The sequence below is a fragment of the Thermobia domestica genome, chromosome 11 (assembly GCF_964235325.1).
Source record: "Thermobia domestica chromosome 11, izTheDome1.hap1.1, whole genome shotgun sequence".
Classification (NCBI taxonomy): Eukaryota; Metazoa; Arthropoda; class Insecta; order Zygentoma; family Lepismatidae; genus Thermobia; species Thermobia domestica.
In genome coordinates this window covers 127,976,539-128,002,067 of record NC_137464.1, presented here as the reverse complement: position 1 = coordinate 128,002,067, position 25,529 = coordinate 127,976,539, and the positions used below count along the sequence as shown (strand labels likewise).

The 25,529-nt window shown below is 37.5% G+C and overlaps 1 protein-coding gene across 2 annotated transcripts in view; it reads left to right on the top strand.

The window, feature by feature from the left end:
* The window catches only part of spn-E (tudor domain containing 9 protein spindle E), a 383,336-nt gene that overhangs the window by 319,391 nt on the left and 38,416 nt on the right, over positions 1–25,529 (top strand). For both annotated transcript variants that reach the window (XM_081731120.1, XM_081731119.1), the window contains exons 22-23: positions 3,956–4,090; positions 21,914–22,052. In XM_081731120.1, coding sequence (XP_081587246.1) covers positions 3,956–4,090; positions 21,914–22,052 — 274 coding nt within the window. The remainder of the gene's footprint in view (positions 1–3,955; positions 4,091–21,913; positions 22,053–25,529) is intronic.

Below are 25,529 nucleotides of genomic sequence, written 5' to 3'. Positions count from 1 at the left end.
TCACATCAAGACTTGGGAAAGTCATGTTTCATTTTGTTTATACAGGTATATATATGGGACTGTATGTCAATTCTAAATTTCGTTGACGTAGTTTTTTGTGCTATGGGAATGTTATGTTGCAATTTCTCGTCACGGCTTTAACATAAGCAGCAAATTCATTTGGCATAATCTGATCTTTAATTTCTCTACATAAGTGATTTTAATTACTTGTCATAACACATCATCATGTGAATATCCGTATAACACATTTCACATCCTACGTGTTTTAAACAATATGATATGCTATGAGAAGCTTCCGCGATTAGAACATGCTCAATCAATGGAATCCATTCGCAGGAGGTCTGGGGGGGGGAGGAATGTATGGGTATGTGTTTCGTTATGAGACTCATATATTGTTTCTTATCCCACGTTTTAAAAAAAATCGTGAAATACAATATTTACCTTAGCAACTAAGTCCAATTTCGTGCAATCTGCTGAGAAGCTTTGATCATTTCAATATCACGTCTTCGGTTCATAACCTACAGGCACTTCGTGGGAATAGGACCAACGGGCTAAGCAACACGATTTTGCATGGGTATGTGTTTCGTTATGAGACTCATATATTGTTTCTAATCCCACGTTTTTTAAAAAAAAATCATGAAATATAATATTTACCTTAGCAACTAAGACCAATTTCATACAATCTGCTGAGAAGCTTCGATCATTTGAATATCATGCCTTCAGTTCATAATCTACAGGCATTTCGTGGGAATAGGACCAAGGGGCTTAATCGCTTATGCTCTTTGGCTTTCCATGAGGAGTAGAGGGGTGACGGGGGTATCGATCCCAGCTCCCTACCTACGCTAAAATCAATACGTGAAATTCTTTTTTTTTTTTTTTTTTTTCATGCAAGGATTAATTCAACTCTAAATCGTGAAATACTGGTCTTCCGCGGGGAAGACGAAGACCAATCAAATTTGGAGTGCTTCAAACACTGAATATCAAAGGATTGGGGTAAAGGTCTAAAATAGCTACCCAATGCTATGCAAAATAGCTATTCAATACATAACGAAAAGACGAAAATCAATCAATCAATCAATTGGGAAGCTTCGATCGTGATAACTGATAGGACTCTGATGAAGATCCGATAGCCGTCCAAGAGTATGAGCATCCAAGACTATGAGCATAGCAACAGCCGGTTCTAACAAACCAATATTTTCCCACAGGTTCCTGTGGTAGCCGTAAAAGGCTATGAACATAACAACTAAAGGCTTGTCGAAACTTGACTCCGACATATTCGGCTTTCCAGGATGAGCAGGGGGGTTGGCGGGGGTTCAAATAACTAAACAATATAAGCTGAGGAGACGAAAAAGGCATGTTTTATCTTGTTTTTTACATCTGGTAGGCGTCCAAGAATATACTTCCTTATTCTAGCATAGAAACATACTGGTTTAGGCCAGTTTAGGGCCAAAATTAGGCCAAAATTTTCCCACGCGTATGAACAGGGGGATATCTACTGTATTTAAATATCTTTAGAAATTTTTGACTCAGAAAAAAAAACGTACAGTTGACCATATAATGCAACATGGACTCCTGGAGGAATTTCAAACGAATTTAGTATACGTATAAATTATCATCTGAAAAATATTCTATGTGGGGATAAGAAACAGAAACCATTTCTAGGAGGGGAAGAGGTGACATGTGAAAGTAATAGAATACGAACGATATTAGTGTCGAATTCATTGTTTTCGTGGTCGCAAAGATGAATAGTGACACTGCCGATGCGGCTTTAGTCCAAATTAAGCCTTGGTTGGCATGCAGGTCAAAGTGGAAGGGTGACAGGCAGATCAAATCGAAAACATCCTATATTTGTGTCGAATGCATAGTTTTCGGGGTCACTAAGATAAATAGTGATATTCCAAATGTGGTATATGTCCAAGGTCCGCCCTATTAGGGAATTAGGGGAGGGAACCACTGAAGATATCAGAACAGTTCCTTTCGGGTGAGTTCAATACACTGAGAGTAAAAAGTGGTTATGCACAAATACTGGTATCACATCGGAAACTATGAGAGATATGACTGCTGGGGAATTGCCTTTGCTCCAGCGAGGCTTTACCCCTAATCAGTCCCTAAAATCGTCACTGCTTTCCAGAGCGTAGGAAGAGATTTATTTTAGAGATCGAAAGCTTTTTGAGTGGCTCAAATTCAATATGAGGGCATACTGTACTAATATGTCTAACATAATCTCGAAAAGTAGGTAAAATTTACAGAAAAGTAGTGATTTCGGGGGGAGGGGTCTCTGGATCGCCAGGGCCTACATCTTGTGTATGTCCCTGCTGCTCTGAATTGTCATAAGCTTCTCTTCAAATGGAAGGCATAAAATGTAAAGATTTCCACAAAGGGACATCCGAAGCATTCCACATTTGCACGCCTATTCTAGCATTTGCGGGAAACTGGACATTGCGACCACAACTGCGATTAAGCGCGACAATGAATCATCAGGACTCAACCGTTCGAAGAACTGTGCTTGATCGTTTGGCGGAACACCCTTCGACAAGTACGGGGACCATAGCACATAAAATGGGTGTGGCACACAGTACTGGGTGGTATGTAGTACGTAAACAGCAGTTGCAGCCCTACCGTTCAAAGAGTACAAAATCTGAATAAACTGACTTCAACTCGTGTCGTATTTTGTGAATGGCTAGTACAGTGCTGTGGTCAATTCCCAGTTTCATGCCTCTGTACTGTTCATCGATGAAGCCTTTTTACTAGAGAGAGTGTATTTAATAAGCAGAATAGTATGGGCTGATGAAAACCCTTACGTGACAATTGTCAAGAGTTATCAACAGACATTTGAAGTAAACATATGGGTATCCATCGTTGGTGACCACTTAATACGTCCCTACCTTGTTCCTCCCCGCTTAACTGCACCAGTGTACGCGGTGTTTCTGGAGCATAGGCTTCCAGAGTTATTAGCAGCTCTCCCGCTTGGTTCATCAGCAGATGTGGCTTTAATATGATACGACACCAGTCCATTTTATTGTTGTTTATCGTACGTAACGTTCCCAGATAGATGGATCGGACGAGAGGGTCATGTTTCCTGGTCAACTTATTCACCGGACCTCACTCCACCTGATTTCTTTTTGTGGTATTACCGCAAAAACTTCGTTTATGAAACTCCAGTAGAGAGTGAAGAGGAGCTTCTTGCGTGAAGCTGTAAACATTCTCTACCATTTCAGTGTATTAACTATTTTACGTGGTAAAGTTTATTCGACGTTGCTTTTAGCGGGTGCGTAGCTACGGTCTGTCGTATGAAGGTATTTTCGACTTCTTTGTTTTACGTTACCAATGGGATTATACAATAAGTTGCCTTTGTTGACCATTTTTCTTCCCCTTCTCACGTACGTCTTCCTGCACGGAACCAACAACCAACTTTCCAGAATTAATATTATTTTCGAAATGCGTGTATTGACGTCCTGACGTGCTCGTCGCAAATATTTATACCGTGCAACTGTTTAATGTCGGATGTTCGGATCGTAGTTCCTAACCTTAAATTGCTTCTTTCATGATTGCCCACCATCCCTCGTATGTATATATAAAGGAGTATTAACGACTCTCGCGATGGTTGGCGCTAAATAGAAGTTTCACTGCACAATAGCTTATTAGATTATTTTGATTGTACATTTCGATAAATATCTATTTCTTACGATGAGAACTAGGAATAAGATGCCTGTATGTAGGCAGAGAATGCTTGAGCTTGATTTAGTGGAGTTCCGTGTTTTATACCATGTTATGGTTTGAACTATTAATTGGGGAGAGTTGAATTCTGTTCCTAAACTGCACTTTTTATTACAGAAGTTTTCACAAGAATTTAATAGATCTAAAGTTAATTTATTTTTTCGTTAGCTTTTACAGAAACTTAGTCACTGGAAAATACAGATGAATTTAGTGTGCTCGTATTATTTTGTTCTTTCAGGCTTTTAGTTGCGGCTAGTGTAGGATTGAACTCTCAAGGTGACAGGCTGACTCTAAGACATACAACATTGATGCCAAATATTCATGGATTGTCCTCTCTTATTGCCATGATGTTTGCACCAACCATTGAACTAAGGTATGTTATCGTAGATTCACCTAAAATACAGAATTCACGATATGTAACTTAAAACAAACGAAGGTCTTATATTAGCTAGAAGGGGAAGTTAGCGTGGATCGAACGGAAAAGATTGACAACATCTGTATTAGCTTAAATACTTCTTAAGTCAGATGCGGAATGGCAAAATGAACAGGACCGGACAATGAATGATTACACACTAATTAAGTAATGAATCCTTATCCAAAATGCAGAGCAGATAAAGTTCATATAAACTGTAGATTGACACTGGAGCTTCTTTGTGCACTGATCGTGTCACTCATTGTGGAAAAAGAGTAAATAATAAATTCATTTGCATGTTATGTTGTTAACAGTGGCGTATTTATGAACTACAGTATCTGTAGACAATCTTAACCAACAATCTTTCTATATATCAACGGAATATTGTTACGCGCGGGAACGTTCAATGTATAATAGTATGTTCGTACTTTTCTGCAGTCTACCAACATTAGTGATGTTTCGTATCGGTGTAGCTGATATATTCGCGTAATAGAACGAAAAAAATAAAACTGTCAACAAGGGAGCATAAATGAACTCATCATTGAAACAGGTGTTACCCCTTTTCCTCTTGCTAATTCAAATAGGCATGTGAAAAATGGCGCACTCAAGGCATATGAGTGTAGTAGAAACCTCAAACGAAGAAAAATAAACTAGTGATCGTAATTTTAATAACGATCGTTTCATATAGTATCCAAAAGTATAAGAATTTTAAAATAACCTGTTCAAGACAGTAGACACCATTCAGATAGGTTCTATCTAAGTAACTGTATTTCAATACCGTACACCAAGCTTTCTAGAACTACCACATGTCACGACTCTCCTTTCATCATGGTCCTTGGTTCAATGCCAGCTCGCGCCAAGTGGACCTTGTAGTGGACAGGCACCTATGCGTTTGTTTTCTCGGGGTTTTCCCGTTTCCTTTCACTTTCTTCACAATTTCATTCATTCTCATCATCATCTCCTTTAGCGTACACGGCATATCCACGGAACGTAAAACTGAAAGATATAATTTCATTTTTCCCCCTTCTTTCACATCCTGTTTTGAGCGTCCCCCTTAAGTAAGTTTCGACTTGTAATATGCTTTTTTATTAAATATATTTGCCGTTGAGTATAAGAGTTGGTAATAAGCTCTGTTTGACAATAAGTATGGTAATAAAAAAACAAAATCCTACCAAAATAGGAATTTCAAATTATTATACTTTTTTCTCTACTAATTCGCAATTATATTCATTTTTACACCTCCCTTCGTTGAGACTCCAAAGTTGAGAAGCCCCTCCGTACAGCGTTTACATTATGAATGAAGTATCGAAAATTCCCTTTACCTATACCTCTGGTGCTTGGGGTCCCGGATTCGATCCCAGCCCCCGCCAAGTGAACTTTGTGGTGGACAAACACCGTGTGCGTGGGTTTTCTCGGGGTTCTCCCGTTTCCTCCCACTTTCTTCATTCCATCATTTCATTCATTACTCATCATCACCGTCTCCTTTAGCCTAACCGACATAACCGTGGGACGTAAAACTCAAAGATTTCATTTTCATTTTTTCCCTTTACCTATGTATTTGATATAACAGTTGTATGAAGTTTGTATTTTCATACTAAATATTTAAAAATAGTTTTCAGATTAATTCTTGTATCATCGCATGATGTGTATCACTTTCAGTAAAAATTATGTATATGCCACTTATTCTACTCCCTCCCCTTTCTGACCATTTTTTGAGAAGCACAACAGAGGAAGACTATGCAATACGTCGAATAAACATGAATTGGAACTCCAAGAAGGAATGACAAGAATGTATTCAATCTATTTGTATGAGAGTGTCTCTTATTTGTATTCAATATCGTATTTGTATGAGGGTGTCTTTTATTTGTATTCAATCTCTGATTTGTATTTCCTCAGTTCGGTGCGTAAAACAGTGTCATCAAAGCGTGCTGTACACAGCATTCAGATAATGAAGCTTGGACAAGGTAACAGAAAAGTATACCAATCTAAGTTTCGTCGACGTCAAAGAGCGCAATGTCAAGAGATGATTACGTTCGAACTGGCTTCTAGGTTCAACCTATGGAAAGGTAGTTTCTTGTACCCCGAATTTTTTTTTTGACATACAAGGGCATGCTGCCATGATAGTGATGCGCAGTTGTGTTGATAAAAGAGAGACAAAGTAGATATGGGCATCCACATAGCTCCTGGCAACATTCACGTATGATAACTTTTTGAAAAGAAAATAAATGATATAGGGAACGAAAACTTGGCTTTATCCAGTTTCATTTACTGTATCACTGCCTTCCTCTCTCTCTCTCTTTCCCCTTCTCTCTCTCTCTCTCTCTTGTCTCCTTGACTAAGTAAGTTTGTGGTGGACAACATCGTGTCCGCTGGTTTTCTCAGGATACTTCCGTTTCCACCCACATTTTCATTACATCAGTTCTTCCATCATCATTCACTTGCCTTAATCATCGGTTCCCTTAGCCTAACAGGCATAATCGTTGGGGATTAAACTGATAGATTTGATTTTATTCTGTCTCATATATCCGTTAACATGGAAAGCTATGTTTTGAGTTTCTCGGTGTGTTAACTTTCGAGAGCTAGAGTAGAATAGAGAGTAGGGTTGAATGTATCGCCTGGTATTCTTAAAGAAGTATCATTCCAGCATAAGCCTAATGACACTGAGACAAGTTCAATATTCAGCTGTGGGGTTCGAACCGCGTCCATCATGCAAGCCACTGGATTTCCTTATTGTGCTATAAAATAACCCGTTATATATATATATATATATAATACTACAAAATTGCTCATAAAATATTGCTTATACCATCGGACGCTCCGGAATATACAACCGGGACGAAATGTACCGAATGTGTAATACGAAGAGCCAACTTCAACTAAATTTATCTTGCATATTATATATAGGGTGGACGTTTTATCTTGATACGCCCTTGTAACTTTTAAACCAATACGCAAATAAGGCTGAAATCTTGTACCATGCAAATATCGACTGAGAGACATTATTTGATGTACTCTGTGATACAACTAGATTAACAGTGTTGTCAGCGCATCATAAAGCTATATGTAAGATTTTGTAAATGGCACTACGTTTTATTACATATTTCAAATTTATTTGTCAAACGAAAACTTACTATATCACACTTGTTAGCCGTATTTCAAACTCAGGACACCACAGTATCACAAACAACCAAATTTTGGTGATCTTTACAGCAGTAATAACAGAAGTGAGACAGACAAGTCAATGTACATCAGAAGTACTTTAGTGTGTAATATCATGATATGATGGATATCGAATAAATAAGAACAAAGTTACAATTTGACTTTATTCGAAAGCCTTCATTTCGAAAAAAATGCTTAGATAAGTACCTCATTCAACCACAGATATAGTTTGCAAGATAGGTAAAGATCATAATGCTGTTTACAGTAATTTAATACCACAAACCATTCTTGAGTTACGTAAACCCTGATAAATTTTGCAACATTATATATATATATATATATATATATATATATATATATATATATATATATATATATATATATATATATATATATATATATATATATATATATATAAAACATTGCGCAGAACTGTAGTATTAAGTTGGTGCGAATAAAATACCTGATTTTATTTCTAGTGGGAAATTCACTTTGGCAACACAACACAGGGATGGAGTAAGGTCATATGTCTAAGTAACAAACTCAGTGAACGTCTAGTAAACAGACTGGGCTACCCACGTTGTCAGGAGGCAGTGCGTTATGGAACAGAGTCGTATAATAGTGCACCATGGAGAACACAGCAGTGAGCGTCAGGAATGTAGGAACCCCATCGCCCAGTTCTTCGGAACTGCAATAGCCAGAAGTCTCCAGGTTGTGGGGGTTGCGAGGCTTCCCGTAAAACCTGTACTGTGGATGATCACCTAGATCACTAATGTGCAGTAGGGAAATGATACTGGCATTATGATGTCTCGGATGAATCCTGTCTGATTTTCTGTTGTAAGAAGGCAAAAATTTATGATTCCGATTTCGTTTATGGGCTAATTTTCATTTTGTAATTATTTTAACCTGACAATGATTCTTGATCTGATTTTGGTTGTCCTGAGGTTTTGTAACCGCGGGGTAAAGCTTATTGGTGCCTAGCCGTATTGGATGGAGTGATGCCCTGAAAGAAAAAGATAGGAATGCGGCATGGTGGACCTTCAAAAAAGGCCGGTCTCCACCATGAGCCATTGGGACGGTTGTCTCCTTAGAGTAAGCATCAGTCAATAGAAGTGGCGCTGGCTCCTCACATACGGGGCTTGGAGTCATCGCTGTGGTAGGTAAAGCGATGTGGTAGGTAGTACTTCTGGTTTCGTTGATTCTCCTGAACGATGACGAGGAATGGAGGAGATTATGGTTATTTTACGACATGGCAAAGCATCAAATCCACAAAAGCTACAACCGACAGTTTCCTACATCATTATGTTTGGCATCTCAGATCTACTTGCCAATCTTACTGTAGCTTATTATTGCTTAAAGGTGAGATCATACGTTCCTCTCCCTTTGCGCAGTTCTACATGTAAGCATTTTAGTCTCTCATGCAATGCAATGCCTCTGCCATCTGTGGCAATTCTTCTGACGCAGCATATAGTTCAACCGATCTACAACCCCGCCTAAATGTGCCAATGCCAATAATAAAGCAGTATATCCCGTTTCGTGACTGTCTGGCGTTCAAAGACGAAAAAATAGGCAGTGAACTTACGATTACTGAAAAGATTTCCGTCGTTGCACCCACCAATATCCATTGCTATCCAAACCACCACTATTTTTGCAGAAAATTTCCGGGGATCCTGCTCAACAATCCTTGAGGGAACAGTTTTGAAAGAACACACCACCTTCTGCGGCAAAGTGCTCTTAAAAGTCAAGTACTACTGCTACTGTATCAGAGTCCACATCGGACTGCAGTTGAGCCATCGGTTAAATCGCAGTCTGTTGCTCCTATCACCTCTACTGTAAAACAGAAACCTGCACGTCAGCAGTGTTTGAATCCTCCGGATAAGAAAGAAAGAAAAAGAAACACTCTTCACTCAGTCCCGAACAGAATGATAACTCTATGAGAGAAGGTGGAGGATGATCTTTATACTTTCCTTCTTTTTAAAAGTAAAGCAAAAGGGGAAACGTAGTAAACCTTCAGACGTTCTTAATTCCACCCCATGATGTTTTTTCTACAATGAAATATGGATAGCTATTCCACTCACTTCGAAGAATTTAAACACTTCTAATCATTCAACCTGTAATTTTCTGTTTCCAAAAAACTGACCTCACTGCTGTTGCTACTCGCTGTTCAGTTGTTTCCAGCTGCACCTTTTACCGCCATGACAAGGGCGGTAATGGTCGTGCAGCTGGCAGAGCAGCAGTTGGAATACAGGACAAATATCATTCCACTTTCATCCAGGTGAACAGCGATTTCCGGGTTTAGCTGCTCGAGTTTTCTTCGAGAAACCGTTCATATTCTGCAACATCTACATCACACAGCCTGAAGCTTTTACATCGGCTGATCTAGAAGACATATCGTCAACTCCTACATGCAGGTATTCTGGTAGGAACTTAACTCTTATCATGAACTGTGCGGTTCCCCTCGTACCGAGCCTTAAGGTCGAGATTTGCACTTTTCTTTACCCTTCACGCCTTATCTTATTAAACGAAAGCTACCCAGCACATTTTATCACTGGCACAGGAACGTATTCACATCCAGACCTTTCTGTCTGCACCCCACGACTTGAAGTTAATCTTCAGTGGCTTGTCTACCATGATTATGTGGCAGTGTTCACTTTCAGATCATTCTCACTAAATACCTGCTTTTCAATTTACTCGTTTGCCTGCTACAGTCTCCGGCTTTTTACCAGATCCCAACTTTCTATTAATGAACATCTTGAGTTCTTTCACACAAGTGTAGTATCTGTTGCTAATACCTCGATTTCATTGTTAGATGGGACTCTTCCAAAAGGTACTGTTCCTTGGTGGTTGGAAGAAATACATCAAACTATTCTTGCATAACTCCGAGCACTTCACTTTAATCGTGCTCTTACTGCTGTCAATTTGGCACAGTTGTGTCACCTTCATGCCAGAGCACGTTACTTGATTAAACAAGAAAAACGGCGTAGGTGGCACGAATGTATCTTCAGTTTAACAGCAGATAGTTCTTGAGTTCTGTTTGGTCCAAAGTTCGTCGTCTTAAGGCTATTCCATTTCCGTCGATGTTTCTGCATTCCTTTTGCAAGATGAACTGATCACTGACCAAAAGCGGATTACCAATTAATTGGGCTAGCATTTTCTGCAGTTTCTAGTTCGGGTAATTATTCACCTTACTTCCTACAAGTTAAAGCACGAGCAGAATGTAGATCCTTACAGTTTACGTCTCCAAATAATGAAGATTACAAATTCCGTTTTACTGCTGCTGAAGTTAGCACTGCTCTTACTGGCACTAAAACCCCTGCACCTTACCAGACTTGGTACATTATGCTTTACTTCGCATTCTTCCTGCCGGTAACAAACAACATCTAGAGCTGTATAATCGTGTTTAGATTGAAGGATCCTTTCCTACTGCCTAGCGTGATTTTTTAACAATTGTACGTACTTACAGTTTTAAATTACACACCTTTTCCTCAATATTTATTGTTGAACTAGTTGCGATTGTATAAGCTTTACGTTATGTCTCTGCATGTCATATACGCCGGATCCTAATTTGTTACGACTCTCAAGGTGCTCTCAGTAGCCTCCTTGATGTGGAAAGTAAACATTCTCTTCTCCAGCAATTCCTCTTATCATTGATTAGGGGCGCAGAGTGGCTCAATGGTAGAGCGCATACATCCGGTGTGTGGGTCCCTGGTTCTATCCTTAACCGGTAAGTTTGTGGTGGTCAGCATCGTGTCCGAGGGTTTTCTCGGGATACTCCCGTTTCCTCAAACATTCACCTTCCACCAGTTCTTCCATCATCATTCACTTTCTTTAATCATCCATCTCCTTTAGCGTAAATGGCATAATTATGGGACGTTAAATTGAAAGATTTCATTTCATTTCATAGATTATTAATTAGCACAGGGATCTGAGGTACAACTCTGCTGGGTTCTGAGTCATGTTGGCATAGCTGGTAATGATCAGGTAGATGGTGCAGCAAAAGCTGCTTCTCATGAAGAAAGAGCTTTGTCTCCCCATACCCAGCACGAATCTCTGTTCAGTATTCACTGATTAGTTGCGTCAGCGCTGGTAGCTCGAATGGGACCAGGCGGTCAACAATAAATTACATGTACTCAAACCTCGACGCCCTCAAATCTCGACCTCAAACTAGCTCAAGATTTTCTCCACAGAGAAACGCATTGTAACTTGACTTTGCATTGGATATTCACACTTAACACATGAATTCTACTTTGTGATGAAGACCCATCATTATGTGTGGACTGTGGAGCTAGACAAAGTATCCAACACCTGCTTGTGGATTGTTCTCATCATGTTCAGCTTCAGGCTAACTTTGCTCTACCAGCAAACTTACGAACACTGCTTGGAGACCACCCCATGATCTTTTATGTTAAATCGTCATCTTTAGTCCCTGCCTGCATTATGATTATCCTAATGTTTGTACTTATTTTTAGCTTCTTCTTATGTGAATGTACCCCTGTGTATTGGTACTCTGCGCATTTTTCGTTTTCAGTTCAATTGATAATCTCGACTAGTATTTGACTTCTTTTATCGTTCATACTAACTTGAGCCTTTTTTTACCATTGCCGCATAGCTCCGTAGACCATTGTAATTTTCCTCTAATGCTTTACTGTGTTTTCCTGTTTTGTATCTTATATTTTCTTTCGTTGCAGACCTATTACTGAATCTCTTACTCTCCAATCTCCTACTCCAATCTCTTACTCTTACTTAAGAGTGATTTTTCTTTACGACTTCAACTAGGACATTCTGCGCATTAAGCCACAAGAAAAAGTTGACAATGCATTTGGGTCAGGAATGGTGAATGAACGCACCATTTGCCATTTGTTTATCAAATTTCGTTCCAACTACTCAGCATTGTAAAATGAGCATCTGTGGGGACCAATATTATATTTGGACGAGTATTTGGACGAGCTCCTCAGAAACACCATGGAAGCAGACCCTCGGAAAACTATTCGTGCAGTTGCAGGCGAGTTAGACATACACCAAACCACTGTTATTCGGCGGCTTCGTGCAATTGGTAACGTGAAAAAATTTGACTCATAGGTCCCGTATGATTTGACACCAGCACGTATCGCCGTCTGAGGCGTGCATTTCTCTGAGTGTATGGAATAACTTGGAAGATCTCTTGCATCGTATTGTCACTTTTGATGGATTATGGACATCCTACGATAATTGTAAACTGTCAAGACAGTGGTTAGCTCATGATAAACGTCCAGAATAGTCTCTCAAACCATCCTCTACCCGTAGATGTTGGTGTGCTGTTATGAGAATGTCATTTACCACGTCTCTCCGTGGCAAAGCTATCACTGCGAATCATTGTGGGCATAAAATGGAGCCCATGCTTGTCCGCAAGCATCCATCAGTGGTGAACAAATATGGCGTATTTTATATGACAGTGCATGTCCACATGTCGCTCAAAGAACAGTGCAGACTTTTGATTAGTATTATGAAACGTTTTCTTATCCACTGTATTCTGTTGATGTCTCTCCCACTGACTACAGAACCACTTCTTCCGGCAGATTGATGACTTCTTGGGACTGAAGACATTCCCTTATGATTGGGCGGTGCAACATGCGGTTGAAAGCTTATTATTCACATCGCATACTACAAACTTCTTCCGCCACGGAATTCAGTCGTTGACTGATCGATGACAAAAATGTGTGGTCGTAGACGGCGACTATTTTGATTAACCAGATATTGTAGTTTGTTCTTTTTCTTTAGGAGGAAAGAGGGTATTTTGAATGACGCAATTGAGGCGAACATTTTTCATACCTACCTAATACCTCAAGACCTTCCTTCAGAGGTCACTTTGAAAAATATTCAAGTAAATGAAGATACAGATGTTACGATTGCATTTGAAGGTCTCTGGTATTTACATTGCTGATGAACATGTATTTTTTCCCCGCAGAATATTGCTTTATTTATATCTGAGGGGTATTAAACGATTATCCAAAAAGACAGTTTAAACAAGAAGAAAAGTTTTTAGCAGAAATTCTCCCAAGTTTGAATGTAACTTTATTCTAGGATGTCTCCTTCTCTTTCTCGCTCTGATTCTTTTGCTCCAAAAGTAGTCGTCAAACAGTCCTAATACATTCTTGAATTCAAAATCTGGCAACATTGTTTCCATCAATGAAGCGCTTACTGATCAACAAACGCTGAGCGTTTAAAAAATCGCTCGAACAATGAACTAACCAGATTTAAGCAAAGAGTCATCTTTTTATTTAATCCACAAACGGAAACGAGAGGTACTAACTAGGTCCAAAATCACATCATCCCATCCCTTTAATTCTTCTCAAAGAATAAATATATCCTTTGCAACATTTTTATTTAATCTGCGAACAAAAAACGATATAAATTAATGATGTTAACCAGGTCCGGAATCGACCCTCTTTTACACATCTTAGAAATATTCAATAAACGAACTGACATTATACTCTTCGTAAAAGCAGATTCTGCAATTTCACAACAAACTCGTATGCATAACAACGAGCAGAAATGTGTAATGTAACATAACATGTCCATGTTCTTTTCAGACGTGAAATTGCTCACACCAAATGGGGCACGGTCGCTCAGCGCTTGTCTCTAATGTGTGAGGTCCCTGCTTCAATCCGCAAGCAAGTTCATGTTTTCTCCTGTTTCGTCCTATCATTTCTCATCATCGTTTAACTTAGCCTCAAGGGGACGTTAAATTCAAAATTTCCTAAACTAGCACCAAGAATCGAACTCGAGACGATTGCAATGTCTATAACGTAGTAATCAACACATGTAAGGTATCCATGTTCACCCCTGAAGCGGAACAAAATAAATCACAAAGTACTTATTAAATTTAAGGGAATAATTTTAAATACGCCTCCATATAATCATATAACGTAATAAGGCTCCAAAATCAATCATTGATTCTCATCAAAGGAAACGGACTATACATACAACCTATAAGGTAAGAAATTAAGATAACAATCTCCAAAATTTTATACCCATAAAAGGAAAGAAATAAACACCTCAGTGGAACTACCCCATAAAGGTGAAGCATGGCCTAATATCACGTGACCCCATGACGTAATCCTAAAGGCGATGCTTAGGTGGGCGCAGGGGCGTATCAAAGGGAACAAAAATAAGGTAGGCTCTACATACACCCTATAAGGTAAAAAGGGGAATAACATTCTTCAAATTTATACCCATAAAAGGAAAAAAAATAAACCCATAGGTGAGACTACCCCATAAAGGCGGAGCTTAAAACTATGTAAACTAGAGGGGCCGGGGCGCAAAATTTCAGCGGGCGTCACACTCCAGGGGCGCAAAAGTTAAAATCAGGTAACAAAATAAGCTATATATACACCTGTACTCCATCATAAGGTAACAATCTAATTTTATGCCGTAAAAGGGAACAAAATCAACAACCTACCCCATAAAGGCGGACGGGGTGTGGCCTAGGGGGCGCAAAAGTTGAAATTATATACCGCAAGGTAAACTATACATACACCTGTATTCCATCAAAAGGTAACAATCTCCAAAATTTTATGGCGTAAAAGGGAACAAAATCAACAACCTACCCCATAAAGGCGTGGCCTAACACCACGTAACCCAAAAAGGCGTGGCCTAACATCACGTGACCCTATGACATCATACTATGTAACCCAAATGGGCACCGGGCGCCCGGGGCGCAAAATTTGGCGGCGGCGGCGGGCGCCACGCTCCAGGGGGTGGAAAATTTGCCTCAAGTCATGCGAGTACTACTGTCGCTCGCAGCATATCTTCATACTTCCCAGCATTCAAATTCCCGTCAATGAAAAATGGTCCAACTATGGAGGTGTTCATCACTCCGCCCAGACATTCAATTTTTGAGGGTATTGGGTATGTGCTTCAACCGACCAATGAGGATCGCTGTCAGCCCAAAAATGTCTGTTAACATGACCAATTAATTCGAAAGTGGCTTCGTCTGAAAAAACAATTCTAGTGAGAAAGTTACTATCCATTTCATAAAGATAGGCCCCTGACTTCGCGGTGCTGCCGTACGTCCAGTCAAAACTTATACTGCATTGTCGTACCTCGTTGGAATTGTTGCCTTTTCAATACTTAAGACATAAAAATTTTCTTTGTACTGTATAGTGAGAAAAAAATAGAAATTAATGAAAAAGTGCGTATTTTTTCGTACTTTTTTGGTAAATCAATGTTTATAGGACTATATCTCGGAAAGGAGATAACATGAAATAATTTCCTGTGCACGATATGTAGGTGTATCTATTACCTGTAAGTTCTGAAAATTTCATTACTCAACACGTAGTAATTTTCTTGTTATTCAGTAAAAAGTGAAACCTCATTATCTCTGAATTGCTGCGGTGTATTAACAATCTGAAAAAAGTTTTAGAAAGATCTTAAAGTAGCTTTTTCAACCAAACTGTTTTGACTTGTTTTAAAAGATAAACAATAACAAACATGACATTATGATTTTCTCTGCTTTGCGCCCTTCGCTATCGCAGTTTATACGGAGTGCTACGTTGCCACATTTTCCTGGCGTGTATACACTCTCAGCCGGACGGGTATTTAAACTTGTCACGCACACTGTCCGGCACTTTTTAGAGATATTTTTAAAATGTAATGTCTCCACAGATTTTAAACAAGTTTCTTAGAAATTAACAGGATATACAGTAAATGTACCAAGTGTTCAAAATTAGAAAAGCGAACTCTTATCTTGTTTGGATTTGCATGTGATGGTCCTCGAAACTTTGTTGCTTTTTGTCAGTTTTTCACTTATTGCACGCAGTACAAAAAACACTTGCACAGAAACAAAAAACACGCACAAAGTTTATTATATGATACAACCTTAGTTGATATGTAATATTGAGTTTACACTTCACAGAAAATCTGTTTTCAGATCTAAGAGCTCCAAGCTACATTAGAATCTGCCTTTGAATAGGAATGACGCGTTTTTTTTTTTTTTTTTTTTCGGCGCAGCCTCAGGTTTACTTGAAACAGAGTTACTATCTTGTTCACTCCCGGATACGCCACTGAGCATAGAATAATCAATGTCCTTACTATTAATTACTAACTCATAACCGTTGGAGTCGGAGTCATTCATCAGTTCTGCAATTTCATTATCGCTAAACATTTTGCCTCTTCTTTTTGTAATACCGCCGCTCGTGAAGGAATATCCATTTTTTTTTCAATCAAAAAGCACAAGATATACTCACGAAAATATAAATGCCCATTCGTCCGTCTCATTGCAATGAACCCATATGATGTAAGTGTGTGTGTGTGTAAGTTTTTGACGCCTACGAACCGAAGGAAAGTGTTGAAGACAATCCGTGCGACGTGATTAGACGCAAATACAGCCCTCGTCACCTACTCATTGCGTTTCGTTGAAAGAAAACAAAGGACTCATTCAGTGTTACATTCGGCAGGGGAATTGATCGCAGAACTTGGGTGAACACATGATTGCCAAGGCTACAGTACATTTCTTTTTAACCTTTAACATGTTCGTAAGCTGGGAGTGTGTATACTGATAGATCTTGAGGTAGAAATGGAGCCATTGCTTATAAATATTAGGGAAGATAGCAGGAGCAGCGATGAGTCAACAAAGCCATGACGAAAGTGAATGAAGTAAATAGATTAAGAGATGAGTTTTTGGATGTGTTACTTCAACGTTTTATTTCGATTACATGGAGATGTGTACACTCATGTCCAAAATTATTGTCGCGTATCTATAACTGTCTTCTTGTAAAAATATAATTTAATAATGATTTTGCAGGATACTTTTAATACTGATACTATATGTAGAGTCGGGAAATGTATATTTGTAATAAATTTCATAGGAAAAGAATACGAAAATTAGCATGAGTAAAACAAAATGTTGCTAAATGGATAAGAAAATTTTAGTTTCGTTTTATTGTTCTTATTTACTGCTCTTTTGACATGAAATTTGACACATAGCCTACATGTCTTTGCCGATTATACACATACTAACATTATAAGAAATACCAGGCGAATTCGTTATCAAATTATATTCTTACAATAACATATTTATAGACATGCGACAATAATTTTGGACATGAGTGTACATGCATTAATATTTTTATGATGTGAAAGGTTATAATAAATACTTTTTCCTATTACATTCTTATGAAGTAGGCTTCGCGCTACAAGCTTCCTGAACGCGACAACACTGCACGATAGCGTTGCCGCACTTCCATTTACTGTATGCTGTTTCTTCATATAAGCGTGGGGAATTTAAAGATTGGGCTGCAACATGGCTCACCGCTTAACGCAGAGAATATGTTGAAGAAAACTTTTTTTTTTAAAAATAAATATTCTACCAACTAACCCCTTTCTTGTTAATAGTTCCAAATATTTGGAACACTAGACTTCCAAATTTTTCGAACAGTGTTTTGTACGTTTCTCTACCTACCATGGTAAAGGAGATCAGAGCGTAGTACATTTGTTTTAATTACACAAAAAATATCAAGTGATGAAAATTGAACTTTTCACAACTTACAGTTAATGGATGCATCTACATATTGTACACAGGAAATTATTTCACGTGATCTCTTTTCTGAGATATAGCTCTATAAACATTGATCTACCAAAAAAGTACGAAAAAATACGCACTTTTTCATTAATTTTTATTTTTTTCTCACTACATAGTACAAAGAAAATTTTTATGTCTTAAGTATTGAAAAGACAACATTCCAGCAATTTTAACGAGGTACGACAATGAAATATAAGTTTTGACTGGACGTCACGGCAGCACCGCGAAGTCAGGGGCCTATCTTTATGAAATGGATAGTAGGATCGTCATCAATGCACCTCATCATCTGTTCACAAAATTCCATATGACGGTCAAAGTCATCTTCATTTAACCCGTGCATCAGATGCATTTTGTACGGGTGGAACTTGATTGCCTTCAAAGTTCTGTGGACAGCCATGCGACTGATATGTTGCTGAGCACCTTTACTGGTGCTCAGGTGAGGAATTTCAACGAAGGATAATGCAACGTCAAGTTGCTTTTTGGCCGTAGTCGATGACTTTGCTCGTCCAGGAATTCGGCGATTCTTTAAAAACACTTCCCGTTTCCTCGAAGCGCCGCATGGTGCGCTCGACAGTCGACTTTGAAATGAGATCGTTTGGGCCGCGAAATGTTTGGTTAAATAGCGCCCTAACTTCAGAATACGATCTTTGGCGATCACCCATCCGCGTATCATCAAAATAATTATTCTGTCGTGCTCAGGAAAAGTGGCCATGTCGTCAAGTAGTTAATATCTGTCCAGCACTTCGAGATCACAACAATTTGACTTTACCTTCGCCACTAAAGTGCACTTAATTACAAGACATTCACTCACAATGAACACCTCGAATTTGGATTCACAATAAGACCGTGATAAGGAAGTCTCTGGCAGGATTTCAATTCTCGCTCATTCCACACTATTCGCTACTGCCTCTCAGCCGTTACAGGCCACTACGGAGTAAATCACTAATTTTCCACTGATGAAAACTGTTGTGCAGTGTCTTCCATGCAAAACTAACTCGAAGCAGTCATGCCGAGGCTACTCCGCAAGGAACTAAACAGCAATTACAAACACAATTACCAGTTCTATTTCGATGACTTATTTGACATACACGTCGATGACCACCGTTGCTTCGATATAAAAACAACTCTTTTGGCAATTAGAGTAGTTTTATGCTTGTTTGATTTGATTTTAATGCCTCCGTTTCGTGGAGAACTATTTTAGCCTAATGTCCTCATTCTTGGGTGCACAACGTGCAATTTGAAATATTGCGTGCGTTTTAAACTCCAATATTTCTGTGCATTTTGCAAGAAATATTTAGTTGTTGCGATTACAGTCATGGGCGCCCTCAGGCTTTTTCCGATGAGAGGGAAGCACGATGTTTCAGAAGACGGGTTCAGGGGGCGAAACTACCATTAAAAAGGTAATTGTTCACAATGAATCCTCACATGTAGGGATAATTTAACAAAATCAGGGGCAATTTAAATTCCAGAGGGACCAAATGCCCCGTAATTCCCTATTTGTCAACGCTCATGATTACAGATTGCAGTAACGGTAACTGCAATAAAACAATTCAAATAAACGTTCGGCAGGTATACAGTATTTGTATCTCTTGCTCGAAAGTACACTCGATAAAACAGCTTTTTGATATTTCATTGTGATCTGTCAATAACACAAAACAACTTTTCCGATAAAAGTTTACGTCGATTTTGTGTATAGCATCTGAATCTACAGTAACAATTGGAGGTTCTCATGTCACATTTCCAAGTGCCCCCTCCACCCACCCCCTCTAGGGGTTTACCAAGTTCATTCATTTGCACACATACACTTTAGGAATCAAATTATTAGACCCATATATTTGTGTTTAATTTCATGCCCAGATGCGTATTTCTCGAGATATTCCACTGTCCCGATATTTCTGTTGTGTTGCTCGATAAAACAGATTTTGCGATTACGGTGCCATCTATCGAGCACAGAAATGTGTTGCAGATAAAAGTTACGTGTTTTTGTATGTAGCATCTGTGGCAACGCGTAGGATTTATAATACAACAGGCCGTGGCGCCGGACTAAAAACCCACACAAAATAATTTAAATGTTTCATACTTAAGAGTGTTATATATATATAATAGCCATGCAGTTTTTTTTACGATCATCGCTCGATAAATCCACTGTTAAGTTCTGAAAATCATATAAATAAAATTCCATTTTGAAATTTGATGTAATATTTTAATAATCACTTTGACGTGGAAAAGTCCAAATATTACACAGTCTTTCAAATTAATAATTTATAACAGTAGAAATGAAGTTTAGTGCAAGTTCTTGAAATACCATTCGACTGAAATCTATTAGTAATCTTTCGGATTCTACTATTCTCACTTACACTTCTGTCAGTTTATTTTCTTAATTCAAAATTAAATTTAAATATAACATAAAATATATACAGCTTACCAGCATTTTAGTTGAATACTCAGTAACTGAACCACGAAATATTAGCTCTTCACCACATTTAAGTTCGGAAAATTCCAGAAAACATGAGACGGACGTATGTACTTCAATATTATCCACATATCACTTCTTGGATGACTATAATTGTTACTAACTTAAATCACCACTCAATAATTAATACCACACCAAGCTATTTGAAATACGTAGAATTCTTTCAAAGCTTTTACACTTTCTCTAATAAGAATAACTGTCTTATCGGAGGCCACTTCAACTAGAAGTAAGAAATAAACACATTTTTGACTAATAACAGGTATTTGTGCCCTGTGTCTTATTCAGTATGCCAATGGCTTCATAGCCACCTGTCTCTACCCACGAAATTTTCATAGTTAACACTCCGTTAATACTTCGGGAAGCTAGTAGTAACTTTTTTTTTCTTTTTAACTCAGACAATCTAAATTTCCTTACAACATACTACACATCTGAGTCTGCACTACCAACTGGGGGGTCCCATTTAAACTTTCCTAGTTGCCCCCCTTAGAGGGCGCCAAGAAGCATTGATTTGCACACAGTTAAATAGAAATCGAGCAAATATTTGACACGTATTTTTTTTTTTTTTTTTTTTTTTTTTTTTTTTTTATGCACGGACGTGTATTTCTCGAGATATTTTCCTGTACCGATCTTTCTGCTGCGTTACTCAATAAAACAGATTTTTCGCGATTACAGTGCCATCTGTCAAGAATACACAAAAATGTTTCCAGTAAAAGTTACGTATTTTTGTATGTAGCATCTGAATCTGCACCAAAAACTGGGGGGTCCCATTTAAACTTTTCAAGTTGCCCCACTCTGTCCCCCTTAGGGAGCACCCGGGTGAATTCATTGTTCCACCCTGAAATAGAATTTCAAAATATATTTGCTACGTGTTTTTGTATTTCATGATACGACGTGTATTTCTCGAGATATTCCACCGTCTTGATCTTTTTGCGACACCCTGTATATAGGTTACCACTTCATGCAAGTCAAACTACACTATTGAAAATACAGTTCCGTGATTCACAAAATGGTATCTTGAAGACATCTCACGCTTAATACAGGCTCTTAAGCGCGATTTCATGATAATGTTACTAAGATCGGAAAACAGTCTGTTCAGACTCATATCATCCTCTAAGAGAATCCTCTATTTGAATATTCGTTCAAAAAGGAAGATGGTAAATTATTTTTGGATTGCTTAAATAACATTAAATAAGTTTCACTTCAGTGCTCTGCTACAAATAGTTTAAGTAAAGGGTGATTTTAGTTATAATTGATATATTTTAACTTGCAGCTGCTAGTTCAGGTATCAAGTTTAACGATGCAACTTCGATGTGCTTTTCTTTTGTTTTCTTTTTTTCTGTTAGGTTGTCACTTTCATCTTCTTGGACTTCTAAAAATTTCCATCTTCTAATGTATAGGGAAAATTTATTAATTGTAGTAGATAATATTAATAAAGATGTTAATTAATTATTAAAGATCTTTATTTATGTTATTAATAAGAAAATAGACAGGATTAATATCATAAGAGATTGCATTGCAGTTATGAGAATTCGTGATTTAAAGTAATAATTTTTGGTGTATTTATGGGTATGTTTAATTGTATTTCTTTTTTCAGAACTAATACTTCTAGAACGTTGTTCACTGGAGTTTTGTGTGGTCTAGGATGTAACCCTGTTACAAAAGAGCCTATATTTCCTGACCATGACTTAGAAATTTCCCTCGATTCGGAAATAACATTGGACGATGTCATGGATGTATGTATTTGGTTTCGTAAATTATATATAAAAATTTGTGAGTTAAAAATATTCTTAGTTTCTTTTTTAGCTTATAGATATCGATAGATCTAAATACGCAGGTTAGTACATATCCTTAGAGCGCAAAGGTTCTATGTCCAACATTTTTCGAAATTGAGATTTTTATACTTATAGATGGCGCATGATGTGCTCTTTCACATGGCGATAAGAAAGCACACGAAATCGTTATTATTTACAAGAAATAATGCATAAAATATTGTCCTATCCCATATATCCTCCTATATCCTGTGTCCATTATTTGTGCTCTCCTGTAAAATTTCTAAAATTGGACATAGAACCTTTGCGCTCCAAGGACGCGATATGTAATCATTAAGTGATCTGTTGGTTTTACTTCTGTAATAAAGAAACAATATCAATAACTCGTACTAGAAACATGTTCCTTGCCTACAGAAAGGGTCTATTTACGACGACAAAGGTCCTTCAACAACCTAGTAAAATGGGTACTTTCGCTACTCAATGTTTCCAACTGTTGTTACGTCATTGTAAAAATGCAGTGCAATAGTACTGATTCCTATTGTAGAAATTAAAGAAACTTGTTATAGATAGACTTTTTTGTGTTCGAACTTAAATCAGGGATAATCACAAATATGAATTAAAATACTTCAAGGAACAGATATATTTTTCATTTATATATTTGTTCCATATGACGAAAAAATTAATGTAATATGAAAAGGAGATGTTACAGTGGGAGAAGAGAAAGGTTACGCTACAAGAAGAAACTTTCTTTTTCGGGCATAATTTCGTTCGAGTTTAGAGAAAATAAAAGATGGGAGAAGTATTATTAACTATGAATTATTGATAAAAATCCAACTTGGGCTGTATTCACTTCGTATTTATTATGACAGTAGTAGAAGTGTCTATTCTTCGCATGGAAAGAATAAAATTTATGAAAAGTATGTACATTTTTTCCTGGTTTACATGATACGGGTTAATGCAAATTTGATTACACTGGAGTGACATAACTCTAACACAATCTCGCTCACACTTTTCGCCCTTAGGAGCTGAATTCTTGAAAACGCTGGAACACATATTCGTTTATTTTTAATGATGAGTTGATATGCCAAGTTTTTCAGCTCCCTATCTTCAGGAGCTTGTAAGGTATTCCATTCTTCAAGAGAGAAAGAAAAAGAACTTATTTTAGGATATGGATTTCAATCAGAATGAAATGGTAAAAGCAATTTGAGCCTAGCTAATTATATGAAAAAAATAATTTCAAACGGTTCAACGGTTTCCTCATACTGGGGATTTATTCATTGAAATTAGACCCATTTCCCTTTGAAACACAACACATCATACTGAGAAATGCTTTCCAAGAATACAATGGGACAACTATTGAGCAACTACTTTTAAAAGATGCGTAGTCTTAAGGGGAGCATTGCTGATCCGATCTGTATATGGCATAACTCAAATGCTGTATATACTTTTTACAATGTAATCAGGTCAATGTGATGCAAACTTCTATCTTGAATGAACGTGGAAAGATATTTTTAAACTCCGATTGAAGCCAGAGCCATAAAATAAATACTGTCTAACAGTCACTACTGTCTGTAATGACAAAACCAGAAAAATGTGTTAAAATAGACGTTAATGTTTCAACTGTTCCCATACGCTGGAGTCTCTAAAATGGAGATGGAATAAGTAATAAGCTAAGAGTAATAATAGTAGGAAAATTATGCAATAAGTCTTGTGGAAACGACATATATTTAAGACAACAATATGTTTTAAATGTTAGCATGTAATATTAAAATAAGAAGAAATAAAAAAAAATTAAATAGTACTATAGGATAACAATTCCTTTTTAATATTTATTAGGAACGTGTGAAAACTATTTCTGAGAAATAATTTCTTAATTAGAGAAATCAGAGCAATTTGTTACAATAGACACTAATCTTATTTCTCTCGAACTCGAAAATATTCCTCATAGTACATAACACAACCAATATCTAGTTAACACCTGTAATTTCAAATTTCCTTTAAAAATCTGTAGAACCTTTCATTTACAATGTATCCATTTTCATTAGATCTATGGCAACAAGACAGTTAATATTAGTAGAACCAAAAAAAAAAAAAAATCAATCTCTACGTAGAAAAATTTGTTCTTACGGACACAATCACAAGTGTTATTGTTATAGTAGAACCAAATCAGAAAGGTTTCGCCACTTCAGCAGGCTAAAAGAATTCATTCAATACATACAAGGGTTGTGAAAAATAACAAATATGTGCACACACTAAGCACAAAAATCGGAACCATTTATAGAAAATTCGAAAGACCGTTATTGAATTAATTATGTAATTTACCTGTTTTACTTCTCACAACTCTTTATGGAAAATAAAACATACTGTTCTTTCGATTATTAAGTGTCACATACTTCTTCGAGTTTGTTCATTATTTTAGGTTTTTGTTGTTTTTGTTTACAATCAGACAGGGCCAACCAGTTCACCTTTTGACTTCGATTAAAGGACGGGGAAAGAATTCCAGGGTGAAAAGTTATGGAGTGAAAGAAGTTGAACTTAAGAACCCAGCAGAATCCTAGCATCGGAAATTAATGATATTTATGATTAGAGGGCGGATCTGTATGCACTAAAACTTACCTAAATATGCACATAAAAATTTTTAGGATATGCACTTAAAATTGTGAAATATGCATTAAAGGAAACATATGAGCTAACCAAATAAATAACGAAATCCACATTTATTTCAGCGCTTCAAATATGCTGCGCACAATACAATCTACTTCTGCACATTTGATCGTTTATGCTTGCAATAAATATCAATGTGTTTTTCAATATTTTATGGGAGAAAACTTTTTCGTTTGTCTGAAAGTATGTTTTTATAACTGGAAAACGATATTTCAGTGTCAGAAGTTATAGCTGGACAGAATTTTAGTGATGCTATTTCATCAACAGATGTTCTTCAGAAACTTGAGCTGATACACCACTTAGTACCCTATTTACATTCTGCAAGAATTTCAGTCCTAGGTTTCTAACTATTACTTGTACTGATTTGACTTTTTAAAAAAGTTTTTCCAACTTGCACAGGTGGGGTTTGTTTCACAACACTATCAAAGAGCTCCAGTGAGGTCGAAAGGCGCAAACCTTGTTCTAAACGTGTAATCGTCTTGGCTAGTGACCGAAAATGAACTAATAGAGGCTAGATCAGACTGAATATTGTCAGCGCTGCATGCATTCCTTTCTTCTTGTATGCATCTAGCTTCTTGTGGGGTCGAAACAGTCTAGTACTCTGTTGACATCTTATAAATGTTGGCTGTAATACAGTGCTACTTCGATCCACGTATTGGTTCTGGAGGTGTTAGTGCCTCAGGCAACATTTCTTTTAAATGAAGCACTCTGGAATGTGCTTTTACAAACACCTTTTTTACAGAAGAAATAAATTGGTTAACATTTGAAAATGGACCT